Raw genomic sequence first — 13,505 nt, 5'->3', positions numbered from 1 at the left:
CAATATGTAAAACACACATTTTGATTTGGGATTCAAGGTGTAAGGAACAGAAGAGGTGGCTTACTTTGTCACAACCAATCTGTTTTTCCTCATGCTTTCTACTCCAGGTTTCTCCCTTTCAGGTTCTCCTTTCTTTCCAGTCTGTTTTTTTGATTTTTTATTCACTGCTTGACTGATGGTTTTGGCACAATGCTTTGGCAGCAACTAAAAAATGAAAAGAAATAGCCCCTCTAAATTTGACTCCTTTGACTACTAGCTACACAACTCTAATATTAGAAAGTCTTCCTCAAATCACCTTCCATCTTAGAAAACATCCCCAAAACAGAAAAAGCGAACAGGAAATAGAACCATAAAAACTCAGAAAGCTGAACAGAGAAAAATCTCAAAGGAGATTTTCAAAATAGAGATTCTTAAAATAGACACAACCCCACTCACCTGATCACTCAGCGTACATTGTTCTGTGCAAATGTCTGTGATAAGATTTCGGGCTTGCTTAGCCATTTCATCCAAGAACATGTTACATAAGGAAAGACTACGATCTCCAATATGATGTCGCTGTTAAAGAGGAAAAAAAAGGAAGTCTGCTTTTCAGTTTCCTGTTAGTCCTACAATATTCACACAAGACACACTGTACTGCAGATAACAGTTCATTACTTCATATAACTAGGATATGAGAAATAATGAATTAATCAGGCCTCAGTAACTCAGCTTAAATTTAAAAATGTTTTTTCTTTGGATGCAACTTGAACCATGAAATTCTCAAAGTTGCTGACATAGCATATTATCATTAAAAATATTTTGCTTACTATATTTTGTAAAACATTTTCTGTAAAAGGAGGCAAAATAGATTTTAAAAAGTATGTTCTCATGATTAATTTCATGGATCAAATCTATTTTAACATGTCCAACACTCAAGGCTTCTGTGAATCTCTTCTCACTAATTTGTACCAGTACTAAATCTAGGAGAGAAAGAGCACGCAACTACAGAGAAAGCACAGTGTCCTTCAGACCACTGAAAAAGTCAATAATGAAGCCCTGCTGCATTAATTTCTGGATTCAGTTCCTTTGTCACGGGATTTGCACAAGCATAGCCTCTGTCTCATTGAAATCCTTCTTTCACCACTAATGTTTACTTTCTAACAGCCACACTACCACACATTGTACACAGTACAGTGAAGATTATTTTTCCAAAATTATAGTAGCTACCAAGTCATACAATTCAGATATTGAATTCAAAGTTCTGCTGGCTGTGGCAGAATGCGTTTGCTGCAGCTGAATTCACAGTAACTAGCAACAGCGAGCTTCGGCTACTGATTCCTTACTGTTACTGTAACTGTTCTGAAAGACGTTTCTTGTCCTGAAGGGAAACCTTCCTGGAAACTTTTTAGTGGTTGTCTAGTATAAATAGAGTTTGCAGCTGTTTAAAGCAAAGTATAAAGGGAAAACCATACAGACATATATTGAGATGAAGTTTAGCAGCAGATTATTTAATGTTTACATAAGAAAAACCCACACCATGCATATTACAATAGATCTTATTCATCTAATTGTTTCAGATGAGCACTGTTAAGAATGAAAACACACTTTCACTACACAATAAGCACTACACAAAATTGGCCAAGTTAACCCTCGGAGTAAGTCCAAAGTCAATGGACATACAGGAAATGTACTAAAAGATCTATTTCATTACAACAAAAATAAAAATAATTTCCTCAGAATCAAACTACTTCCTTTAACAAAGGGTGCATTTCTTTAGCAACACTCTGCGAACTCCCAACTTTCTATTTCCTTTTTCTAACTACGAGTTCATAAATCATTTGAAAGAACAACTGTTGCTTGCAATTTTTAATAGGCATGTGGGATTTATTAGCATCTAAGCCTGAATGATCCCAGAAAAGTCATCTAACCTTTGTACCCTAGTTTAAACTCTCTGTAAAGCAAAAAATGCTTTCTCACTTCAGGAAAGGATTTTGAGATCTATGGGTGAAGAACCACATAAGAAGCTATCTATTTGTTTTACTTCCTTTTCTACCACTCTCCTCCCTCAAACCTTACATTGCCATAACAAACACTTTCTTGCAGTGTTCCACTTCAGTCCTCTCTACTTTAAATGAGAGATGAATAACTAAGACAATATATTTAAAAATTACCTCTTCTGGGCAGAGTTCATGGGTACAGCTCATAAAATGAGTACAAAGCAGTGGGAATGCAATTGAGTATCTTGATTGAGAGGGAAGCTCCAAACACTGCTGAAACATCTTCTCAAAAGCACGACTATAAAAACTGATCAGAAAGACATTTAAATGGCATACATACATAATTTTGCTGCAAATGAAGTTTACTTCATACAAATAAACATGCTATTAGAATCAGATTTGTAGTTATAACTTCTATCTAAAACTGCATCATGCTTTCAAAGAAATTTGATTTCTCCATTCACTTACGCATTTTATTTGCATCTCTCTAGTATTATCATCATATTTTTATTCTGACGTTTGCCACATAGGCACTGCAAAAACTTGCACCTTTTGCAAAAGTGTATTAAGGAGGAATCTGCAGAGGACCCCATATCAATTATGTGACTGCCTGAAGAAGCTCTCTGACGGTTCTTCACAAATACTTTTATCAAACTAATCCTGATGGAAACCAGAAATTCTAAATAATTCTCCCACTGGCCTGTTTTCCTACAAAGTTTGCTATTTAAAAATTACACTTGCAAGGACAAACCAAGCAATAAATAATAAAAAACTTCTACAGTCAGGTTAGTAACATACCAAAATATAGACAGATCTGAGGTTTCAACCAACATCTCCACCAAAGAATCTACCATTTTTGTGTGGAAAATGATTGTATTCATCATTTTTCCTAGTTCTCTATGGTCTGCAAGACCAAGTGAAGCTTTAGAAACACTGGTGTAGGCCTGGAAAGACACAAGAAAAACTGTTATATCTACAGCTGCTTTTTTGCAATTTCCATTGCTATTGCCCAATCCAAATGTTAAATATCAATAATACTATATATAGGACACCTGTGTACTTAAGGACCATGGACAGACTATTTTAACTTTCCACTATAGCTTAAAAAAAGCAAACTGCCTTTCAGTGAAGTCTCCAAATGTCATTTGAATAGAACGCCAACTCACAGATTCTACAACTGGAGAAAAAACGCATTGACAAAACACAAGCGTGCATTTGTGAGCCCCTACTTTAAGAATCAGGTTTTGGAAAGCAACAAAAAAAGTGTGTTTTGAAAATATAAAAGTAACATGTCTGTCTGATCTTGAGACAATTGATTTAGAGTCTAAACAGTACTCTCCCCTTTATTAAGCAAATTGAAGATACTGTTATTGCAATGCACAGGAGTGATCTCACTGAACAGTCTCTACCTTCCCTTGGCTGGGCAGGCTGAATCACACTCTGTAGAGTGCACAGCCACCAACAGACTGCTCATCCTCAACACATTCTACTTCCAACCTGTTATAAACACCCCAAAGAATGATTTGCAAAAAGTATACAATGCAGACAAAGTTACACCAAAATATAGCAAATTATCTGGTTAAGTATCTGTTTGATTTTAAGAGAGTAGGTTATTCTTGGCCTGTCATCCACTTGCAGTGTGAGAGTAATCTAGAAGAGCAGTAATTTATTAAACAATTTGGTTTTAAGTTTATAAATATGTGTGACACTTTACTAAGCCTTACCTGCAATCTAAACCAATCTAATCTCATTCCTCTGAAGTCAAATACCTCTCCATCTTCAACTGCATCAGGGAAAAATACAGAACATAAAACCTTTAGGAAAACAACTACAAATTCAGATATACTACATCAGACCTTCTAAAAAACCCCAAAGTAGACAAGAATTACTTGGGTACTGAACTTCACGCTTTTACCAAAGAACTTCAATCCAGCATACCCACACTAACAGGAATTAAGATATCTAGATGAGAACATGTGTAATATGCTTTCTAAAGTAAAAAGTGGGATTCCTTCCCGATAGCACCCTTCAAAAACCTCTATCTGTATAGAGCTGCCCTGGAAAAGGGACACACAACAAGAAGCAGATACTGTAACAGAAGAGAAACAAGGGAATGAACTCAGTTTATGCAAGTTATCTGCTTAGTTATCTGCTTCTACTGATTGCATGAAACAAAGCGATGCAGCTTTCCATTGTTAACATTTTCCCAAGTTCATTTAAACTTACCTTGTTTCACACTTAGTGAAGTCATGGTGTTCACAAAAGAGGACATGATGATTGATTCATCTTCTGGGCACACTGAAAGATTCTAAAATAAATGTTATTGCTATTATTATTTCAAACATGGTTTATGAAACAATGTCAATAACAATGCCCAATTTATCAACTATACTCTGAAACATACAAAAATTTACACAGGATAACTTAATGGATGGAATATTTCAAATAGAGCTATTCAACAGCTTTTACTTTTTAATGCATTGGTTGATGACAAATACCTAGAAAAGCTTGCTTCCAAATCAACATCTACTCAAAACAGAAAAATCTGTCAGTAAACATGCCCACAAATTTTCAGGCTGTAGTCATTTACAGAATGGACAACAAACATTTTCCTGTTATACAGCAGACACCAAACGTTTTCCTGACCTCTACAAGCACCTGATCTGTCTGCAAAGAAAATCCGGCCATGGCAGGATATAACAGAGCTGATATCAGCACCACTTTGCTTCCCACAAAACCCGCTCTCAACCGTTTTCACTAACATTGACTTTAATGACTGATACCACCTGAAAGATGGGCTATCAAGTTTTCAAGTTTTACAACAGTTCATGAAAAAGCAGTTTCAGCAACTGATGAGATCATTTTTATTAAATAATACAATACGGAAGTGTCTCATAATTCCAACTGTGACTGACATTTTAACCTAAAGGCTGAAAAAATCTGAATTACACTCAATTGTTTGTCTAGTCATGTGCTTGATACCTGTTATGAATTAATTACAACTAAAATTTAAGCCATTTTTTTTTCCTCATTTCATTTTGATCCTAAGGATTATCCTATCCAAAGACAGGATGCCTGTCCACTTGTACAGCATTCAGAAGACATTCACTAAATCTAGGAAATAACTTCCCACGAATGGATAACAAATGTCAAAAACATTTAATCTTGTCACTCTAAGAAAATCTGTTAACGTGTGAGTATATAGAGCTATAAGCAAAAAAGCCCCTAATACAGCTATTGTGCTATTGAAAGTAAACCCAAAGATTCAGTTACATTTAATAATTTAAACAGTGATACCAACCAGTATTCAAACTGTTTAAAAAGCTCGTTTAAATAAACAGTAGAGTATGTAAATTCCACCTTATTGTAAGTGATTTAATGCTTGAAGTGTCGAATTAAGTTTCCAACGCAACAAAAAAAAGCTTACAGCACAAATTTGTCACGGTAGAGTAGCTGACCTGATCACATAAATTTGGGCTCCATCTAGTGGTTACTAGGGAATAAAACCAGATCAATCCAGAAAGCCTGTCAGTTTTTTGCCAGCCTAAACAAGAAACAGTTTCTACAATGCTCCTTCAGTGGCAGTACCTGTTTCATTGTCTCTAAACCTAACACTGCTTAATAACATTTAAGTATTCATACAGCAACCAAAAGTACAACTCTAAATCCCAGAATTGAACAGTAAGTTAATTTGCCTTATTCCGTAACATTCAAAATCCACAAAACAGGATGCGTTGCATGAAGTCATTTTGGACAAAACGCCATTTTAAAGTTTGCATTTGAGAACCCAAAACCACAGTCTTGCCATACCTGAACAAGCTCATTTAAGACCACTGCATCAAAGCCAGAGAGGTACTGTACATAGTATCTCTGCATCACTGGTCCGTATTTTCTCACATGGGCTCTGAGCTCCTCCATGTAGAATATTAGCTCAGCTATGTGTCTAGGCAAGAAGATAAGGAGAAGCTTACAAATATGAAAAAACACCCCAAAAAAATAAAAACCATTTCTATCAATGGAGTGCTTCTCCTCCTACACCTTGCTTTTAAAACTGTTATTAATAGGTAATCTATGAAAATGTATGAAAACACTTGTTCACACTGTAAAGTGAGTTTACATAGCTAATTCTCTCTGCAAGGCAAAAATCCACCTAACAGGACAAAAGTTAGCAGGATACTACGATGGTAATCCTCAAAGGTTTGTGTAACTATTCACCTGTTTTTTGAGTAAGAAACCCTTCTATAATGCTCAATTTGAAAAAAAATGTTTTTCTCAAAAAGTGATTAAATCTGAAAAATACAGTTGTAATAACTGCTTCTCTCTATTTTTTTTAAATCATGAGGACGGTCAAATACTTGCATAGGTTGTTTCAGAGAGGCTCTGGGACCTCCATCCCTCCCTAGCACCTAGATCCAGTGAAGAAAACTCAAAGTCTTCCTACTCCAGCTCTAGAAATGGCCTTGGCATTTTCACTTACAACTCCTGCAGTCAATACACACACTTTCAGTTTCATCTTGCGTTGAACAATCTTGAGAACAACTCCAAGACAATCAGTGGCCTTCTGCCTAACATCTCATAATCTTATTTCTCACTTCTACCTTCTGTTTATGACGACACTAATGCTGTATTACATACATAAATCCCACCTGACTTAAAAGACAGGTTTGCCTTAATACAGGAGACATTCCACAAATCAACAAATTGAGCTTTTTGACAGTTTCCTTCCTCCCGCCATTGATTTGCTCAATGCAAAATCAGTAATTGAGGACACAGAATAAATCTTTATTTTTGCTTATTCAAAGCCAAAACAAAGATATAAAACCTTTATAAAATATTTTTCTTTTATAAATAATTTCTTTGCAGAAAATGAATTTTTCACTGGTGTGCTCCAGTGAGCAATACTTCTAGTTCTCTGTTCTGACGGGAAGCTTAATATTCCCAGGTAAAGGTTTTCTTAACAGTTCCAACTCTTCCATATAGCCATCCTTTTCTGAGATGCCTTGCTTTCAAATGCATTTTGTCAGTGAAATGCTCGTAAATATTTCAGGTATCACACTAAAAATTAACATACTTATCTATGAAATCATCTGCACTCTTCTTTGGCATATTATCTGCATGACGAAGCAGCCAAATAATTTCATCACGTGCAAAGGACAGTGCCATAAATACAAAAAGTGCCTGAAAAAGAAAGATTGTTCGCAAGCTTATAGATACATACCACAGTTGGACAGCTTGTGCACACTAAGAGGCAACCAGTCTCTAAAGCATCTTCAAACCTAAGCAGGTTTTCTCTCAGAGTAAAATGTGGATTTTTTTTTTTTCTCCCCAAACAACCCAAATGTCATATTATCACTGAGAAAACACACTGTAAGATTGTCTAAATGCAAAGCATAAGAACTGTAATTACCTTGGGACCCAACAGGCCTGGCTGATCAGACAGGACAGTAGCCAGTTCTTTGAGCGCCGAACGCAAAAACTTGCGTCTCTCTCTATGCATTGAACCACTGCATCAAAAAGAACAAACCGAGACATCATCCACTGTATTAACCACAGAACATGCGGTTTTTCCAAACATTTAAGCCCAAGCATAGGCAGCTCATATCACATTAACTTCAAAAGTTCAGTATTTCACAGGATGTGGTTCAATTAAAACTGGCATCCTGATAACCAACACAGTAAATTCCCAAAGTGTGGTTAAATTTAAAACCCAGGCTCTCTGTCCCTGCTCTGTGATGCGTCTTTGACTCCACTAAAATATTTCTATTTGATTTGCATTCACATTAAATAATTAGACAAAAAGAAACTGGAAAATAAACTAAATGCTTCCATCCTGATAATCTGAAAAATAATCTAAAACTTGAAGTTAAATTGATAATGGCATTAAGCAAATCCAGATTTAAAAGAACAATCAGTACACGATCTCATCTGAAAATGCACAACTAACTCAGCATTCAACTAATCCTGTTCATACATTCTTTACAACTTTGTTAAAAAAAACAGCACTAAAATCTGTCAGAGAAACTTTGTAAGACACTTACGCATGGGAAACAGCAGCTTCTTTGCACTCTCTGATGTCATTAATACGCTTGTTGTAGCTGCAAGTGAAAAAACAGTCCAATACAGTAATAAGTATCAGTAGCACAATTAGCAAGAGCTAAGCAGGACTTGAGACGAGCTGCAACGCCACAGAAAGCAGGAAACAGCAAAAAACTCACACAAGAGTTATTTCCCTGACCAGATCTAAATGCAAAAACTGGATACCCAAACCAAAAATGCTCTCTATTGAAGTGCTCCCAGTCCTCACTGGTAGAGGTCTCAAGTTTGTTTCTGTCTGAGTTTTCATATGACACTGCAGAAACAGTGTAGATGCCATTTTTCAAGCAAACTCTACATTCATGACATCATTTCTCTTCACTAGATTAAGATTTGTGGGCGAGACCATTAATTTTAACTTTTGCCATTTTAGAGACTGATTCAACAGACTCCTTCAGAACTGAGATTTAAAAAAGGCATGATGGTCATGAAATCAGATTTCTGAAAGTTACATATTAAAGAAACAGTCAAGATACTAAGCAAAAAAGTTTGTGTGCTGACTGTGCTTAAGCAGAACTTACATGAAGTAGAAGTAATATTTTCAAAACAGTACAAGAAATTACATGTTTTTAACAGAGGTTCTGAAAAGAGAAAAAGAGAACTAAAACTTACCCTCGTATGTTTACAAACAAGTCTTCCGCAGCTTTGTGAATATGGAATACTTCATCTCGAAATAGAGCCAAGCAAGAGCTGCTTTGAAGTGCAAGTTTCCAAAGGTTCAAAGCTGTAGCATCACTATTTAGGATTCCATGGCACAAAATAAATCCAACTTCAAAAGTTCACATTGATGTATGTCACAAACCAGATGCACAAAGGCAGTAAGAGAAGAGTGACATTATTATTTTCTCTTAAATAGTTCAAATAGTTCATTAATCAACTGTTTAATGGATAACACGAATTTATGTATAAAAAATACCCCACACTGTTCCAACAGAGGTATTTTTGTAACATGAATTACTTAGAGCTGATAATACTCATCTATTTTTATCAGAATTACTAAAGCTCTCACTTTTAGTCAGAGTCTGGAATAAATTGACGACAAACTCCGTTCCAGAAGCACATGCCAAATTCTAATTTCACTGTGTGTAAAAGTGTGATACATACCAATGTGGTTTAATCAAGTTGTCTAGAATATAATTTGAATTCAATAGCTTTTGTACAGTACACAAAAACAAGTAGTCTTTTAAATGTTAACTGTTTTTTTTGTTGGTTTTTTTTTATAAACCAGTGAGTTGTTTCAGAATATTCTACTCACAAATGATCCATTTTTCCATTGCGTCCAGAGAGAGGTATTCACATGGCATCTGTTGAAAAAACAGTAATTTGTAGCAAACTCATATAAAAGATAATACATTTAATGAGAAGTATTTTTTTTTTTAAAAAAAGGGACAAATAAAGCCTTAAATGTTGATGAATCATGGAAGACCATTGCTGATTACTAACAGGGCCCTGTTTCATCCCTTTAGAAACTGAGGGTTTGAACATTAAATGAGCTTCCACACCCTCCAACACCTTGGACAAAACAGTGAACAAATTTTGATGAATGTTTCAACATTGTATTTAAAAATATTTAAAAATAAAAGGCTTCTAATGTGTACTAATCACAGCCTGACAGTTGTTAATGCTTGAATTTTTTCAGGAAGATGACCATCCATATCACAACTGAGGCAGCAAATGCAAACAGTGAAAATATTAAGAGAAACATCAGTTCTGATTTTCTGTCTGTTGGCCCACAAACATCTGAAACAGTACACAGGACTCCTTCCTTTTACACTGCAGAAGTTAACACTGCTTCCCTTCATCTTTTGATTACCGAATACTGGAAATGAAGGCATGAGCTAACACAACAGAAGCATTAACGAACACAAGAAAACTTTTCCCCCTGTACTAAAGTATTCAGCTCTCCCAACCAGCCTATTTACTTCTCTGATTAAAAGCCACATAAAGGTAATCAAACAGAAAATTAAACACCCCCACACTATTTCACAGAAAAGCTTCCTTAACTTTATCATATAACACAAATCAAAAGGCCATACTGTGTCAGACTGTGCAGGATTAAGCATTGTACTGGGGGCACTGATGAGACTCAGTAGTTGTGCGTTTCTCCACTGGTCAGCTGAGAGATTTCTTCGAGGATAGACCATCTGGAGTGAAATCAGAGCATCTGAAAGGGACTAAAAAGGAGACCAATTATTAATTTGAAGATGTCCTCAAAGCTCAGTCTTGGATAATTAATCAAGTTTTGTAGCTCATTTTGTGAACTCTGTATTGACACTGCCATACTCCAAGCACAAGAGATACTAAGTATGGTTTTGTCAGTAGTGCTGTTTTCTCAGCATTATTACTACCAATAACCAAAACATTTCACTGAACTAGTTCTGAAATTCAACTTCAGGTTAAAACCCATTGCATTTAGTTTAATTCACATATAAAAGACTATTCCAGGCTAAGGGAAGGATGAAGAGAAGGAAGAATGTTTAATTTTTATATCTTTTTTTAACTAGGGCTATAAAATTCTGAGTTCAGAATCAGAGGCCACGAAAAAAAAAAAATCAATAGGGGACAAAAATCTGTCATATACAACCCGAAGTTGTGCATTATTTATTCAGGCATCCCAATTATTGTGTTATTCCCTTCTCTGCCACTTCATTTAGTATGTCCTTCCCTCTTTGCTAGCAAATTATAATTATTTTGAGCAGATACTGTCTACAGTAGCATCTTAATAGCAGAGTAAGCTTATCCAAACAAGTGTTGTCCTACACCTTCTCCCTGTCTTTTGTATCAATACTGGTGCTTGCATGAGTCCTCAAGTAGCCAGGTCTAAGCATTATGCCAGCAGAGAAAGTCATTCTGGCAAAAAAACCCCAAAAAAGTCATCCGCTGAAGTTAATTTGAAGGACTAAAGACCTGTCAGGCTTACTGCAAAGCAGTAAAATGATGAAAGGACAACTTAAGTGTGCAGTTCCATGAGTGCAAGGTAAATATGTGTTTCTATATAGCACAGTGCCTGCAGGGATCCCTGACCGTGATTTATACCTCTAGCACAGAATAAGCAGAAGAGCAAAAATCTGACTAAAGAATAGCTTCACAAAACATTTCAAGGCAAAGGATTGGCCACTATTAAATACAACCACAGACACAAAGATAATACTTAAAAGTGAAGCATTTTTGCTAAAATGAACACAAGAAAAAATTAACTGCAAATGAGATCTTTTAACAACACAGGAATCGTGTAGAGGAAAGTGTAACAAAAATAAGATTACAGATTTAGACAAATGGGCAGTATTCAAAACTATTTCACTTCAGAACATTTAGAGAAATAGCTGGAAAACTCTCTAGACTTCTTGAAAAGTTTAAGGAAATTAAGAAAAATCTCAAGTGGACTAGAGAAGGAAAATACAACCAGTACTCAGACTTCAAAACAGGAAAAAAAAATAATCCAAACCTTAAAAACTTTAGGCAATAACTTTAACTTAAACTCCTGCCAAAGTTTCCAAAACAGGTTGTTAGGCAATCAATTTGCAAGCATCTAGAAAATAACACTTTTATAAATAACAGTCAGTCAGTACTGGTTAAACAAATGCTGTTTCCTTTGACAGAGCAGCAAGCCTAGCTAACAAACAGGATATACTTCGACTTTGAAGAGGCTTCTGTCACTTTTCCAAGGTATTCTCATATGAAAATACAACCTAGATAAATCATCACAGAACTGCAGCACCACCAGCTATGTAAGAATGCAAGCTTGAAAACATTTGTACAGAAAAGGCTAAAGAAATCACATTCATTCAATTTAGTGAAGTCAACTGAGTAGGGTACGCCATGCCAGCTTTTGAGCATAGAAGCTATTCTTAAAGAGGCAGTGGTGATCTCCAGGATCCTCAGTTTAACGACAATCCAAAGCAAAAACCCGCAGGTTACAGAACACATTCATTTAGGGTGGTAAACCAGCAAAAAACTAGTTTCACAGAAACATTAGGAATCTCCTCAATTTCAAGCTACAAACCAAAACAGAACACAGATGTAGCTGTTCTCAGAGGATCCACAACTGATTTTTAATCAATTTCTAATGCTTAGTGAATAAAATGGAACCTTCCCAATGGGTCTTAACATTCCTGTATTTCTCTAGGTTCTGGTATTTAATAGGATATCAATCCCCAGCCCCAGCCATCCATTGTAAGTAAAATCTCCCATAAAATTTATACTTAACGGCCTTTAAAAAAAGAAACTCTTGCATATTTACTTTTTTATTTCTGCTTTTCTCAATTAAAGTTACTGTGTGCCTGTGAAAGTAGTTACATACTTTACTGTGAGGTACAAATTCCTCCATCATTTTCTTTAAAGGATTTTCATAATCCACAATCATCTGGCCAAGGCGTGGATATTCTCTGTCACTAAAAGCAATAACAAACAATTCACTCAGGTGTCGCTGTTACTAGTATTATTATTATACTCATACACATTTCTTATACAACAAATTTTCACCTTGCTCCATGTGTCATTTCATGGGCATAGTTATACAACCCAATGATAGCCTTCCTTTCTTCAATTCGAGACAGCAGTATCATCAGAGTTGTGTAGGTTATAATCAAATCTAGGTAGTTCTTTGTTAAATCAAAGTTTACAGTCTAGAAATAAAAAACAGTAAATTATCATTATAAAAATTTTAGAAACAAGCATAGAACTTTTTCCTTACCTTTCCAACAATTTTCAGCATTTTTTAAATACAATGGACCATCTTGAACAAAGTTTTGGTTGCATACAGACTTTATATAATCTTAATTTTTCAGTCAAATCCCCTGAACTCCTGGCATTCATGAAAGCAAGCATGCAAATAAATCTTTCCAGGTTTAAGTGTCACAGGTTAGCTGACAGATAGGAAAACTTTTCTTGGATGTTACTAAGCAGTCAGCAAGTGCTTTGCCTATGAATTATATTTTAGTAAAACTCTGTAACATAAAAAGCTAGCACATATCCCACTGGCCTGGTAACATCATTATATACCCCTGCTCCTCTTTCATATCATAAGACTAAGCCAGCCCAATTTAGAATAATGACCAGAATTAGCAAGGTGACATTATGAACATCAAGAAAGCCAGCCGAAACCAAGAGGAAAAGATGTTTCGGGTTTTGTTTTGGGGTTTTTCAGTGTTTGATTGTGGGGTTTTTGGGTTTAGTTGGACGTTTTTAATATAACACTTTTAGCTGCTTTTGTACTTGTTTTAGCCAACATCAGAAGCGACACACATAGCTTAGGTGCACACCAGTAATATTCCTGTCTTGTGAGCCTCACATGACTTAAGCATACAGATGACAGCAAACCCTAAGAATTAACTTGCAGATGCAATAAAGCAAAAATCAGAGGAAGATTTATTTGCATGTCTGGTAGCAGACAATGCTATTATCACTGTCTGTAAGTAGCCTGTTTAAAATTGTCTA

At 35.6% G+C, this 13,505-nt stretch overlaps 1 protein-coding gene across 6 annotated transcripts in view; it reads right to left on the bottom strand.

The window, feature by feature from the left end:
- Positions 1 to 13,505, bottom strand: part of NCKAP1 (NCK associated protein 1) — a 61,149-nt gene that overhangs the window by 24,043 nt on the left and 23,601 nt on the right. For 4 of the 6 annotated variants that reach the window (XM_086466207.1, XM_086466209.1, XM_086466206.1 and 1 more), the window contains 15 exons: positions 12,552 to 12,694; positions 12,370 to 12,460; positions 10,106 to 10,243; positions 9,325 to 9,373; positions 8,682 to 8,838; positions 8,015 to 8,071; positions 7,384 to 7,480; positions 7,048 to 7,154; positions 5,787 to 5,919; positions 4,203 to 4,284; positions 3,701 to 3,759; positions 2,775 to 2,920; positions 2,151 to 2,283; positions 436 to 555; positions 65 to 204 (listed from right to left, as the gene is read on the bottom strand). In XM_086466207.1, coding sequence (XP_086322333.1) covers positions 65 to 204; positions 436 to 555; positions 2,151 to 2,283; positions 2,775 to 2,920; positions 3,701 to 3,759; positions 4,203 to 4,284; positions 5,787 to 5,919; positions 7,048 to 7,154; positions 7,384 to 7,480; positions 8,015 to 8,071; positions 8,682 to 8,838; positions 9,325 to 9,373; positions 10,106 to 10,243; positions 12,370 to 12,460; positions 12,552 to 12,694 — 1,652 coding nt within the window. Of the gene's footprint in view, positions 1 to 64; positions 205 to 435; positions 556 to 2,150; positions 2,284 to 2,774; positions 2,921 to 3,700; positions 3,760 to 4,202; positions 4,285 to 5,786; positions 5,920 to 7,047; positions 7,155 to 7,383; positions 7,481 to 8,014; positions 8,072 to 8,681; positions 8,839 to 9,324; positions 9,374 to 10,105; positions 10,244 to 12,369; positions 12,461 to 12,551; positions 12,695 to 13,505 lie in introns of those variants that run through there. The other 2 variants (XM_086466211.1, XM_086466212.1) reach the window with 1 other exon arrangement.

Source organism: Leptosomus discolor, chromosome 5, assembly GCF_034619465.1.
Source record: "Leptosomus discolor isolate bLepDis1 chromosome 5, bLepDis1.hap2, whole genome shotgun sequence".
NCBI classification, from domain to species: Eukaryota; Metazoa; Chordata; class Aves; order Leptosomiformes; family Leptosomidae; genus Leptosomus; species Leptosomus discolor.
Note: the sequence above shows the minus strand (reverse complement) of the source record. Positions and strands in the feature narration are given on the sequence as shown.